We start from the raw sequence: 13,224 nt of genomic DNA on the forward strand, positions 1-13,224 counted from the left end.
ATCAGATAAGAAGTCACATATCCATTTTATTTATAAGTTAAGTAATTCAAATCAGTAGTGTTCAATTTATAGTAGGAAAAATATTGAATACTTCCAGTACCTAATCAGTGAACAATCTTGGAGAGAAGCATATGATACCTCTATTACCAACGAAAAGATGGAAACATTTTTGAACATTTTCAAGCATAACTTTGACATAGCTTTACCACAAAGGAAAGTTATCTCCAAAAGCACAGATAGATTCAAAAACTGGATTACATCAGGCATTAGGGTATCTTGTAAAAGGAAGCAGGAACCTTTTCTGCAGTCAAAAACTCACAGCAGCCTAGAATTTAATAATTATTTCAAAAATACAAGTTAGTTTTGAAACGGGTCATTAAAGAGGTAAAAATTAAGGAAAATGACAAATGAATTCTGAAGTCATCCAATAAAACTAAGTCCATGTGGAAATCTGTGCAGGATCTTATGGGGAAGAAGATAACTCACAAAAATATTATATCACATGGTGGCAAGAATGTCACTGACCCTACGGCAGTTGCAAAACAGTTTCAATTCTTACTATGCAACTGTTGCTGGAAAATTAGTGAAGGAAAAATTTGGAAATCCACCTAATACAACATGGAAAGAACTTTCATCTATAGAAATAAATAATATATCCATGTTCCTCAGTCCAGAAAGCCCAACAGAGCTCCTAAATACCATTAATTCACTGAAGAACAAGTATTCAATTGGTATTGATGATATTCCAGATTATATTATAAAAAATAACAGCAAGACAAATACTTTTGCCTTTATTGGACATATGCAATTCATCCTTATCATGTGGTGTCTTCCCTCAGCAACTGAAAATAGCAAAAGTAATACCCCTATATAAAAAAGGTGATCATCAAAGTATGGGTAACTATAGGCCTGTGTCTCTATTGTCAGGTTTTTCGAAAATCATTGAAAAAGTATTCCTTTCAAAACTAATTACATTCTTCAGCATGAATAATATTATTTATGGATGTCAACATGGCTTCAGACCACAGCGATCAATTGAAAAAGCCACTTTCAATCTGATAAACCATGTCTTAAATGCAGTGGACAACCACAGAAATATCTCAGGTTTATTCTTGGACCTAACAAAAGCTTTTGATGTGATTGATCATTCTATACTCCTGAGGAAGCTTGAATGGTATAGTATAAGAGGTGTGCCAAATCAGTGGATTAAATCATATTTGGAATATCACTCTCAGGTAACTGAAATTAAGAACATGGAAGGAAATGAACTCCAGAAACACCTTTCACAACCATTTGGACTATGTCATGGTGTTCCACAGGGCTCCATTATAGGTCCCTCTCTTTTTTTGGTCTACATTAATGATTTCCCATCACACATTAGGGATTCTGAACCAGTACCAGTCTATTGATTGAAGGGAATAAAGAAGAAAATCTTACTGCATCTGCAAAAGATATTACAAAAAGAGTGTCTGAATGGTTTACCAGAAACAGGCTTATAGTTAATCCCCAAAAGATGATACTCATGTATTTCCACACTGATCAAAATAAAAATCCGGTACAACCTTTAATATGTATAGATAACCAAAACATTTGTGCTATCAATGAAACTAAATTTCTTGGGATTCATATCCACGAAAATCTTAAATGGAGCTCTTATATCACATACCTAAATTCAAAACTAGCAAAAATAAGCTATGTGGTAAGAATTCTCTGCAACAATACTAGTGCAGAAACAGTTAGGGCTGTATACTTTGCTCATGTAGATTCAATACTGAAGTACGGTATCATTTTCTGGGGAAATGTACACCAGGCCACAACAATTTTCAGGAATCAAAAGGCAATTATAAGAATAATGAAATGAGTGAGCAGCAGAAAACCATGCAAACCTTTCTTTAATGATCTAAAGAATCTACCCCTTCCTTGCATTTATATACTGGAAGTAGTCATGCATGTCAAAAAAAGCATACTGAGAAAAGAAAACCTTTTTCCTCAAAACAAAAGTGTCCATGATTACAGTACCAGGTCAGACAGTGACATACGTGTTAATCATCATAACACCACATTATGCCAAAAAGGTGTATATCATGCAAGAACAAATCTTTACAACAGATTACCAAGACACATAAAATCCTATCATGAACTGCAGAGCTTTAAAAAGTCTGTGACAACCTACCTTCTGAAACACTGCTACTATTCAGTCTTACAGTATCTTATGCAAGAAAAAATGTAATTTGTATCTTTAATTGCAGAAATAAGTTTATACAGTATTTCAAAAATTTGTAACTATGAACTGTATAGATCCAGTTTGTCATAAAAATTTAAAAAATGTGTGTTTGATGTTTGAAAAACCAATAGCAAAAAAGGTTTTCTGTCCAATATCCTGTGTACAATATATGTACTGAACAAGAGATTTATATGGACAAATAAATAAATAAATGAATACCAGTTGTGCTAGCACACATTTCAAATATGGTATAAATGATAATCCTGAATTCAATAAATGATATACCTAAACCTAAGTAAAACTTCTATGTATTCACACTGTCATGTTGACTTATACTTCATTTGTCAAGTAATGAAAACTCATTTCATTAACCTCCAGTTCAAGGTTGGAGAGGAATTACACTTTATGCAAGACACCTTTATAATTTTGTTCTTCCCCAGACATGTTTCAGCACTTTTTGTGCTATCTTCAGTGATGTTATAGGTTTATTTTCCTTCTGCAAAAGTTTACCTTAAGAAAGCTTTCCATACATACTATTTAAATTGCTAACATGAACAATTACTGTCAAATATTTTTTGCTTTGGTTTTGCACACAGCACAGATCTGAGAGATGTACCATTGAGTGAATGCATTCTATGTTGCTTCTTTATTATATGTCTAAAGTCTCTAACTGCATGGTAAAATTGAAAATAAGGTGGATGTATCCATTTATTTACATACCTCAGAGGAAGTCATAGGATATTTATGCTAGTAGCTTTAGTTCTACTATGCAATCTACAGCTTGTCATCTGCAAACAGGAAAATGTTATTTCATTTTTCTGTTTATTATGCATTTTCAACCAAGAATCACTATGTTGTTTGGAGTGTTTTTGATGTTGTGGCATTTTTACTTTTTTGTGTCAAGATAACATTCTTATTTCTTTTAATTTTGTCATTACACATTCATTTTATATGATTTCCTTGCTAAGCATAGATTTTCTACTGCCATTATATCTTATTGTGGCTGCATAGTGGTCATCTGTTTTATAGCATGTTTTTTGGGATGTGACACATGGATCTGAAGTGAAGTGTTGTTGATGGATTTGAAGAGTTGTTGATGTTTGTGGTGTTTAATTTATGTGTGTGTTTATAAAATAAGTGTTGGTGGGGGGGGGGGGGGGGGGTGATGGTCAGGTGCAGAAAGAGAAAAAGAGAGAGAGAGAGAGAGAGGGAGGAAAAAAGGGTGTCAGGGAGTCGCAGAGAGTGAATGGTGTGCAGTATGGAATGAAAGGAACTTAATTTTAGAGAGGCTGATCATGTGCGGTTTTGGAATGGCTGTTTGGGGTGGGTATTTGGGATGGGTGTTATTCATATAGTTCTTCTGTTGCAGCAAAGAAGGTTTTATTCCACAGTAATGTGTATTCATTTAGTACTTTCTTTTCTTGGCCTATAGATTTTAGGATGTGATAGTTTCCTTCTATTGTTAATTTTTGATGTAGGCTGTTACTAGTTGTGGCTTCTTTATGGCTTATGGGGTAATTGGATTGGTTACGAATGATGGTGCTGGTGATCGCATGTTTCATATAACTTGTGAACTCATGTTTGTTGTTTCTCTTATTATGGTGAGAGCTAAGAAATTGTTTTTATCTGTTTGTGTTTCTGTAGTGAACCGTATTTCAGGGTAGATGATGTTTATGTCCTCATGAAGTTCTTTTATGCAAGATTGTGGTTCCTGCTCTAAGCAGATTATGTCACATGCATATCTGTACCAATATTTTATTTTGGGATACTTTGGTTTTACTATTTTGTGAAAGATTTCATTTTCTCTCTTCTTAATGAAAATAGCAGCTAGGAGGCCACTGATTGAGGATCCCTTCTTGTTAAGAGTAAAGTTTGTTCTTGAATAGTGGCATATAGGGATGGGGCAGGCAAAACAATATAATGGAATGGAAACTGATTAATAATTGCTGCTTGAATAATTAGAAAAAACTTAATTGGAAAGAAAAATCGAAAGAAATTGGAAGGTACACATATCCTGGGTGAACTTCAACTGGCACTAATATCAACAGATCTTCAATGTCAATCCACTTTAGATCAACATTTATTATTTAAATTCATGTACTTCTTATCTCCATTGTGACTAGAGTTGATTATGAGAATGCTGCTACCAGATTGCCCCTCCGCTGTCACACAACTTCCTTTTGTCTGCATCGATCCTCTTGATGCAGGATTCTTGGCATGGGTGAAATGATGAACAGATCTCTCATATATATATACACTCCTGGAAATTGAAATAAGAACACCGTGAATTCATTGTCCCAGGAAGGGGAAACTTTATTGACACATTCCTGGGGTCAGATACATCACATGATCACACTGACAGAACCACAGGCACATAGACACAGGCAACAGAGCATGCACAATGTCGGCACTAGTACAGTGTATATCCACCTTTCGCAGCAATGCAGGCTGCTATTCTCCCATGGAGACGATCGTAGAGATGCTGGATGTAGTCCTGTGGAACGGCTTGCCATGCCATTTCCACCTGGCGCCTCAGTTGGACCAGCGTTCGTGCTGGCCGTGCAGACCGCGTGAGACGACGCTTCATCCAGTCCCAAACATGCTCAATGGGGGACAGATCCGGAGATCTTGCTGGCCAGGGTAGTTGACTTACACCTTCTAGAGCACGTTGGGTGGCACGGGATACATGCGGACGTGCATTGTCCTGTTGGAACAGAAAGTTCCCTTGCCGGTCTAGGAATGGTAGAACGATGGGTTCGATGACGGTTTGGATGTACCGTGCACTATTCAGTGTCCCCTCGACGATCACCAGTGGTGTACGGCCAGTGTAGGAGATCGCTCCCCACACCATGATGCCGGGTGTTGGCCCTGTGTGCCTCGGTCGTATGCAGTCCTGATTGTGGCGCTCACCTGCATGGCGCCAAACACGCATACGACCATCATTGGCACCAAGGCAGAAGCGACTCTCATCGCTGAAGACGACACGTCTCCATTCGTCCCTCCATTCACGCCTGTCGCGACACCACTGGAGGCGGGCTGCACGATGTTGGGGCGTGAGCGGAAGACAGCCTAACGGTGTGCGGGACCGTAGCCCAGCTTCATGGAGACGGTTGCGAATGGTCCTCGCCGATACCCCAGGAGGAACAGTGTCCCTAATTTGCTGGGAAGTGGCGGTGCGGTCCCCTACGGCACTGCGTGGGATCCTACGGTCTTGGCGTGCATCCGTGTGTCGCTGCGGTCCGGTCCCAGGTCAACGGGCACGTGCACCTTCCGCCGACCACTGGCGACAACATCGATGTACTGTGGAGACCTGACGCCCCACGTGTTGAGCAATTCGGCGGTACGTCCACCCGGCCTCCCGCATGCCCACTATACGCTCTCGCTCAAAGTCCGTCAACTGCACATACGGTTCACGTCCACGCTGTCGCGGCTTGCTACCAGTGTTACAGACTGCGATGGAGCTCCGTATGCCACAGCAAACTGGCTGCCACTGACGGCGGCGGTGCACAAATGCTGCGCAGCTAGCGCCATTCGACGGCCAACACCGCGGTTCCTGGTGTGTCCGCTGTGCCGTGCGTGTGATCATTGCTTGTACAGCCCTCTCGCAGTGTCTGGAGCAAGTATGGTGGGTCTGACACACCGGTGTCAATGTGTTCTTTTTTCCATTTCCAAAGATGATGTGACTTACCGAACGAAAGCACTGGCAGGTCGATAGACACACAAACAAACACAAACACACACACAAAATTCAAGCTTTCGCAACAAACTGTTACCTCATCAGGAAAGAGGGGAAAGGAGAGGGAAAGACGAAAGGATGTGGGTTTTAAGGGAGAGGGTAAGGAGTCATTCCAATCCAGGGAGCGGAAAGACTTACCTTAGGGGGAAAAAAGGACAGGTATACACTCGCACACACACACATATCCATCCACACATATAACAGAGGGAAACATTCCACGTGGGAAAAATATATCTAAAAACAAAGATGATGTGACTTACCAAACGAAAGCACAAGCAGACATATTCAAAGACAAAGAGTTTGGGCAGAGATGTCAGTCGAGGCGCCCTTGATTAGGTGGGTGAGGGCAATGGATTGTTCAGTTTGGAACTGGTATAGGGACTGATGGAAAGAAGGGTTGCAGCCAGAGATGGGAACTTTAAGTGTGAGGCCTTTGGGGGTAATGCCAAATGTCAGACAAGCCTGAGAAAATAGAATATGGGAGCGTAATCTGGCTTGGACGAAGACATGTTTGCGGAGGGAATGTAAATGAAACTTATGGGGTCATTGTGGGGGTGTTGTGAGGGTGACATTTTATTAGAAGGTGGAAAGTGTGACATGAGGCTGAAATGAAAATGAAAATAAAAATATATGGGGAGAGATAAAGGTGAACTGGAAAGTACTGGAGATCTGGTGTGAAAAAAGGCGAAAAAGTATTGGTTAAAGCTGGGCTATGTTGATCCTGTGGTGAACTTGGGTTGGTAGACAACGACGTGCATAAAGTTTAAGTGGTTGTGTTGCCGCCAAAACACGTTAAAGGGTGGAGAAATTCGGGAAAATTTCGAAAAAACTACGTGTAAATGTATTAAAAAGGGTGATTTTGTGGTGGCAGATTATGAAAATGAGGCTAACAATTGTCTGACGAAGAAATAATGACGTTAAATTCTGTGGGAAGCGGCTAAAAATGATCAGTGATGTGAGAAAAACGGAAATGGAAATAAAGCAAAAGTTATTAGAACTATCTGAAATGGTTGTTTAATAGGTGAAAGGAACTGTTTGTGAACTAGAAACGGTGGATTTTATAGCAGCGGTAGTGTTGAAAGCGGAAAAAAATTTTTTTGGTTATGGTTTGGAAGTGGGTTACGTATTATTGAGTATATATAGGCGGGATAAAATTCTATAGTGGATTACGGTAAAAAGGAGAAGGTGAATACAAACTGAAACTACTGGCAAAAACAGAAACAGAAAATAAGATGAAAGAAAAGATTTCGAAATGCAACAGTGACAATAACAAACGTAATTGTTGGGTTAATTAATGATATAAATATAATAGAGGGAAACATTCCACGTGGGAAAAATATATCTAAAAACAAAGATGATGAGACTTACCAAACAAAAGTGCTGGCAGGTCGATAGACACACAAACATACACACAAAATTCTAGCTTTCGCAACCAACGGTTGCTTCATCAGGAAAGAGGGAAGGAGAGGGAAAGACGAAAGGATGTGGGTTTTAAGGGAGAGGGTAAGGAGTCATTCCTATCCCGGGAGTGGAAAGACTTACCTTAGGGGGAAAAAAGGACGGGTATACACTCACACACACACGCATATCCATCCACACATATATAGACACAAGCAGACATATTCAAAGACAAAGAGTTTGGGCAGAGATGTCAGTCGAGGTGCCTCGACATGCTGTTATCATTGCTTCTGTACATTAGAGTCTGCTTGTCATTTTGCTTTAGTACATTTTGTTAAATTACAGTTTCGTTACATTGTTCAATTTCAGTTATATGGGTACACTGTTACTCTCATTTGGCTTTAGATTTTTTACATAACATTCATACAATAATAGACTATGTTTTCCTTTATGGCATAAATTGACATACATTTCATTTAATCTAGAGTGACTTGTTATCAGGGCGTATTTGTCAGTTCCAAAAATGCATGTTGATGCATCGTTGTCTGGAACAAAAAGAACTTAACATTAACTTAAAACTAAATCTTCATAGATAAGTGTATAGCAGCCTGATGGCTACTAATACATTTTTCATATATTCAACAATGTATTCGTTCATTTCAGTGTGCAGCCATGCTACCACAAAACTTATTTAAAGTCATGTGTGTATAAATCTGAAAGTTAAATGTTTTACAGACATGGTGCGACCTCTTATTCAGTTTGCCACTTATACTGAACTCACTTGTTTACCTGTAGCAAGAGTTTCTGGTGTTTCAAATATGATTAGTGCACGTACTTTCACTACTTAAATTTGTAAAAATTGTACATATGTAGGAATAATGTATATAGTAGGGTAACTTAAGTAAATATCTCATAGTTTAGGGTCCCTTTCTGTGTACATAATCCCTTAGCTTATCTTTGTATGTTTGTATTGTGTAGGTAGTCAAAGTTGTGTTATAGACTTGCCCTTAATTTTTTGTGTACCTGTTTATGTAATAGGCTTTACAAATGCTAATGCAGGCTGTAGCTCATAGGGTTTGTTTGTCGGTTTTGGGGCTCCAACACTTTCAGATGTGTCTGCCTGGTGCGCATGCACTTGTGGTTTGGTGACTAGCTTGCTCCCCAATGCACTTATGCTGCACTGCTCTTATACCATTAACATCACAGCAAACTGTGCAATGCATTGCACACTACTGGGCATTTCACAAGTTCATTTATTTGTTTACTACTGGGCTACACACAAGGCAAAGCATTGTATTTAAAGTATCATCATCTCTAGACATGTAAAAGTAAAATTCTTCCTTTTTACATTCTCTCATCATTTACACATTTGACGTATAAGAAAAAACACAAACAAAAAATTTGTTTATCAGCTAACAACATAGATTCTGAAATGTGATTTTCCAGCATCCTAAATCTAATACTATTATACATATGTACAGCCCTTCATAAATATATAAACATCTCAAGTCTTTGTGGATACCAATCTGTATGTTCCAGGGTAGGAGATTTTAGTAATTATGAATGGTCCAGTGTATAGTACTTGCCACTTACAACTCAGTTTTCCAATTTTTCTGGATTTGGTATGTGTTCTAAGTAACACCTTTTGTCCTATATAAAACAATGTTGTATGTTTCAGCTTTCTTTCATAGATTCCTTTCCTATATTTAGACTAGGTTTCAAGGTTGGTTACTGTTTGTCATATTTTATCATCCAGTGATAATTCTGGTACTGGAATATTGGGCAAATGTTTTTCCCACTTATCTACCTGTTTTCAATTGAACATCAGCTCATTTGTTATAAATCCAGTTGATGTATGAGAAGATTGCTAACAACTTGTAAGAAAGGAGTGACATATTCAACCCACTTAGTTTGTTTACGAGGTATGTTGATCCTCACAAACCTGTTGAATTCCTTAAACACTCTTTCTATGGGTGATGCTTCAGGATGAAATTTGGTACTTAAATGTGTTTGATAAATTTGGTACTTAAATGTGTTTGATTTGGTTGGAATTTACAAACTCTTTCCATTCACATCCATCAAAATATGAGGCATTATCTGTTAATATCACTTCTGGTGTTCCTACTCTTGCAAAATAATCCTTTTTAATTTGTCTTATAATTGAACTGGTTGTAATGTACAGTAAAGCTTACAATTTTACGTATTTTGTGGCGAGACCTACTATATACTTTACTCTGCCATTACCTCTGGGATAGGGCCCAGCCACAGCTAATGATACCTTTCCTTGAGGTTTCTTAGCCATAGTGGGAAGTAGTTATATCTGTTTAGACATGTTAGAATGCTTTGCTTTCTGGTAAACAATACACTTTCCTACGACCTGTAGTACTCTTTGTCTAAGGTTGGGGAAATAACAATATTTACCTATTTTGTCAGCGCATTTTGCAGTGCCATAATGATGTCAGGTATTGTGTGTGTATAACGTAAAATCATCCACATATTTCTATGGCAGACACACATGCCATTTTCTTGTTCGAGATGGTTCCTGTGGAACAGAATACCTTTGTGAATATTGAAAAACCTTTTTCACTTTCCATCGCCATTATGTAAGTTTTGCTCTTACCTTACTCCAGCATGTGTCTTTCTCCACTAATTGCGCCAAGTGTTTACACATGTGGACATAGTATGGTTGGACTGTTTTTTCCTCTGTTATCGTTGCTCTTATTTCACCTTCCTGCTCTAAAAGGTCATTGAATTCCTTTAAGGCTTGAGGTAATCAAGAAAGAGCATTAGCTATTATGTTTTGATTTCATCTTATGTATACTATTTCAAAATTGAATTTTTGAAGAGACATATACTATATGACTATACATCAGTATAGCAATTCACAACTTAACAAAAATGATAGGGACTGATGATCACAGAATACTTTTGTGTGTTTACCCCAAGGGGAATATTCAAACTTTTTAAAGGACCAAATTACAGCCAAACCCTCTAACTCCATGACTGAATATGAATGTTCAGCTTCAGATAAAGTACAGCTGGTGAAGCTAATTACTTTAGGGATGAGATTTCCCTCTTCTTCTCCCATTTGAAAAAGGCACGCAGCCACACCTTGAGAGGATGTGCTGGAGCATAAACAAAAATCCTTCATGTCTGGTTGAGATAAAATATTAGCACTTAATAAGACCTGCTTGGTTATCTCAAAATTGGTACGTTATTAGTTGCCCCATAACCAAGGCCTGTTATTCTCAAGAAGATTGGGTAAAGCATCACTGTTCATTAGTTCGTTAGGGATGAAGTTCCTGAAAAATGAGACTAGGCCTATGTATGCATTTAATTGTCTCTTGTTTTGAGGAACAGGGCAGTTCCTAATGTCATCAATTTTTTTAGGATCTGGCAGTATGCCTTCCAAAGAGATTATTTGTCCTAAAAATTTTACCTTTTCTTGTCCAAAACTAGATTTTTTGAGATTTGCTGTTACTCTATTTTTGGAAAAGTGACTCAGTGCTTGTTCAATTAATCTTAGGTGTTCTACCCAAGTTGGTGTGGTGACTAAAATGTTGACCACATATATACTGTTACCTTACTCAAAAGTTTGGGCCCTAGCACTCTGTCCAGTGCAGAGATAAGTACACCTGCACTTACATTCAATCCAAATGGTAGTACTTGAAATTCAAAGCTCCTGCCCCCACATACAAAGGTGGTATACTTCTGACTTCCTTCATGTAGTTTTATTTGCCAACATGAGGACCAGACATTGATTATAGTAAGAAATTTAACGTCATGGAATTTGATAAGCTGTTCCTCTAAATTGTCTGGATGTGTTCAGACTGTTACAATAATCTTATTAATGTTACATGCATCAAGGACCAAGTGCACCTTGCCATCTGGCTTACTCATGGCCAAAGCAGGACTACAATAAAGGGAAAATGATGGTTGTATTATGCCCCATTCAAGCCTCGTGTTAATCTCTTCTTACTGATTCCCTTTTTGTACATGGTATGGGGTATGAGGTAAAACAAAGAGTTCTGTGAAGATAAACTTCCATTCTGTACACAAAATCCTTAATGATACCTGGTCTTTTTTTAAATGATATGTATATAAGCCAATGAAATGAAATGTCGTGTGACAAGGGCCTCCCGTCGGGTAGACCACTCGCCTGGTGCAAGTCTTTCGATTTGACGCCACTTCGGTGACTTGCGCATCGATGGGGATGAAATGATGATGATTAGGACAACACAACACCCAGTCCCTGAGCAGAGAAAATCTCTGACCCAGCCGGGAATCGAACCCCGGCCCTTAGGATTGACAGTCTGTCATGCTGACCACTCAGCTACCGTGGGCAGACTATATAAGCCAGTATCAGTTCCCTAAGTTCCATTTGTTGTCCTTGAGACAAGAACTTTGATTCTCTTGTCTTTGTGCTTATTGTATCAATGTTTACTTCTTCAGCTGCCAACTGTTCATTACTGTATGTGTTGACAAACATAACTGTGAGATTTACCAATTGAACTTCAAAGCGGTTTGTAACTTCAGTTTTACATCTATTAGTACATCGCCTGATTAGAGCTATAACAAATAATTGGTTACTTACAGTGAAATGACATTGGCCTTTTAATATCTCGGTTTGGACTTGGTATGTCCTAAATGTATCCCTACTAATTAAATAATCAACTATTAATTTCTCTACTGTTAAAAAATTGCATTGTTCGGAAAACTGTCCTGATTGTATGGGAGTTAAGGCTTGTGTTTTGACTCTGTTCGATTTCTGACCAGTGGCAGTTTGTACCTTGAAATTTTGCACTAGCAGTGTGGGTATACGCCTACATTTCTTCAGTTCTTGAAAGAATCCCTGTGACATAAAATTGGTCATAGCAGCTGTGTCAAGCTCAATGGGTACCTCAAGGTCAAATATTTGTGCTTTAATAATACCTTGTACCTTGCTTTCTGTCAAGTTTTTCTGTCTACTGTCATTAACCTTGATACAGATCATTTTTCACATCACCACCATGATCGTATCTGATAAAGCAAGTGCCAATCAAACTTGTGGCCCCACTCTCCTCCAAGGTCACAGAATGAGTGCCTATCATGACCAGTCCCAGTTTTCTGGTGTCACACTGGCATTGGTCACTGAGTTAGATGTAACTTCCACTGTAAGGACTTTTTCTGTTTGATTATGCCAAATAGTATCCTATGAGGCTCTCGACTCAAATTCTCTTTGCATTTGCAAGTTATTTGGCATATGTGAGTTACTTTTCTGGCCAAATTCTATTGTCTGAGGGTTATTTGGCTATCGGGTATTGTTTTGCGTTTTGCAAGCAATTGGCTGATTATTGCTGGTTGCTTATGTCTGTACATATTGCACAGGCTGCCTATATGCTACTTGCCTGTTGTAGTTGTTTTTGCTAAATTTTTGTCCATTTCTTTTATGTCTGCCTTTGAAAGTAGGGCTTTTTCCATTGCTGTTGTGATTACCATTACTGTTACTATAGGTCTGTGTGGGGTAAGGTTGCCATCAGTGTTGTACTATGAATCTGTTGCTCACTTGTTGGTCCATAAATCTCTGTGGTGCTATCTGCATATTAACAAGCTTGGATTGTTCTAGTCTCTCTTTTTATATCAAATCTATTGAGTCCAGTACAGATAGAAAGTATTCTGTGTCGTGTTCTGGTATGGTAATGAGGTTTTTCCCTAATGTGGACAGGGAGACTACTCTGTAAAGTTTTCAGCATGTCTGCTTGAGATACTGGGTTTGGCCAGTATCTGTTTTCTTTAAATATTTTTCAAAATAGAACCTTAAGCTTCCATGTTTGCTACTGAATGAAGGTAAGTTCCATACTTCACATCTGAGCCTCTCTTGTATGGC

At 38.5% G+C, this 13,224-nt stretch overlaps 1 protein-coding gene across 1 annotated transcript; it reads left to right on the plus strand.

Annotated features, from left to right (window-relative positions):
• Positions 1-502: 502 nt before the first annotated feature.
• Positions 503-1,861, plus strand: LOC126260774 (uncharacterized). The gene is made up of 3 exons (XM_049958112.1): positions 503-770; positions 928-1,308; positions 1,416-1,861. The coding sequence occupies exons 1-3, from the start codon at positions 503-505 to the stop codon at positions 1,859-1,861; spliced, it is 1,095 nt and encodes a 364-aa protein (XP_049814069.1).
• Positions 1,862-13,224: the final 11,363 nt, after the last annotated feature.

The sequence above is a fragment of the Schistocerca nitens genome, chromosome 5 (assembly GCF_023898315.1).
Source record: "Schistocerca nitens isolate TAMUIC-IGC-003100 chromosome 5, iqSchNite1.1, whole genome shotgun sequence".
Lineage (NCBI taxonomy): Eukaryota > Metazoa > Arthropoda > Insecta > Orthoptera > Acrididae > Schistocerca > Schistocerca nitens.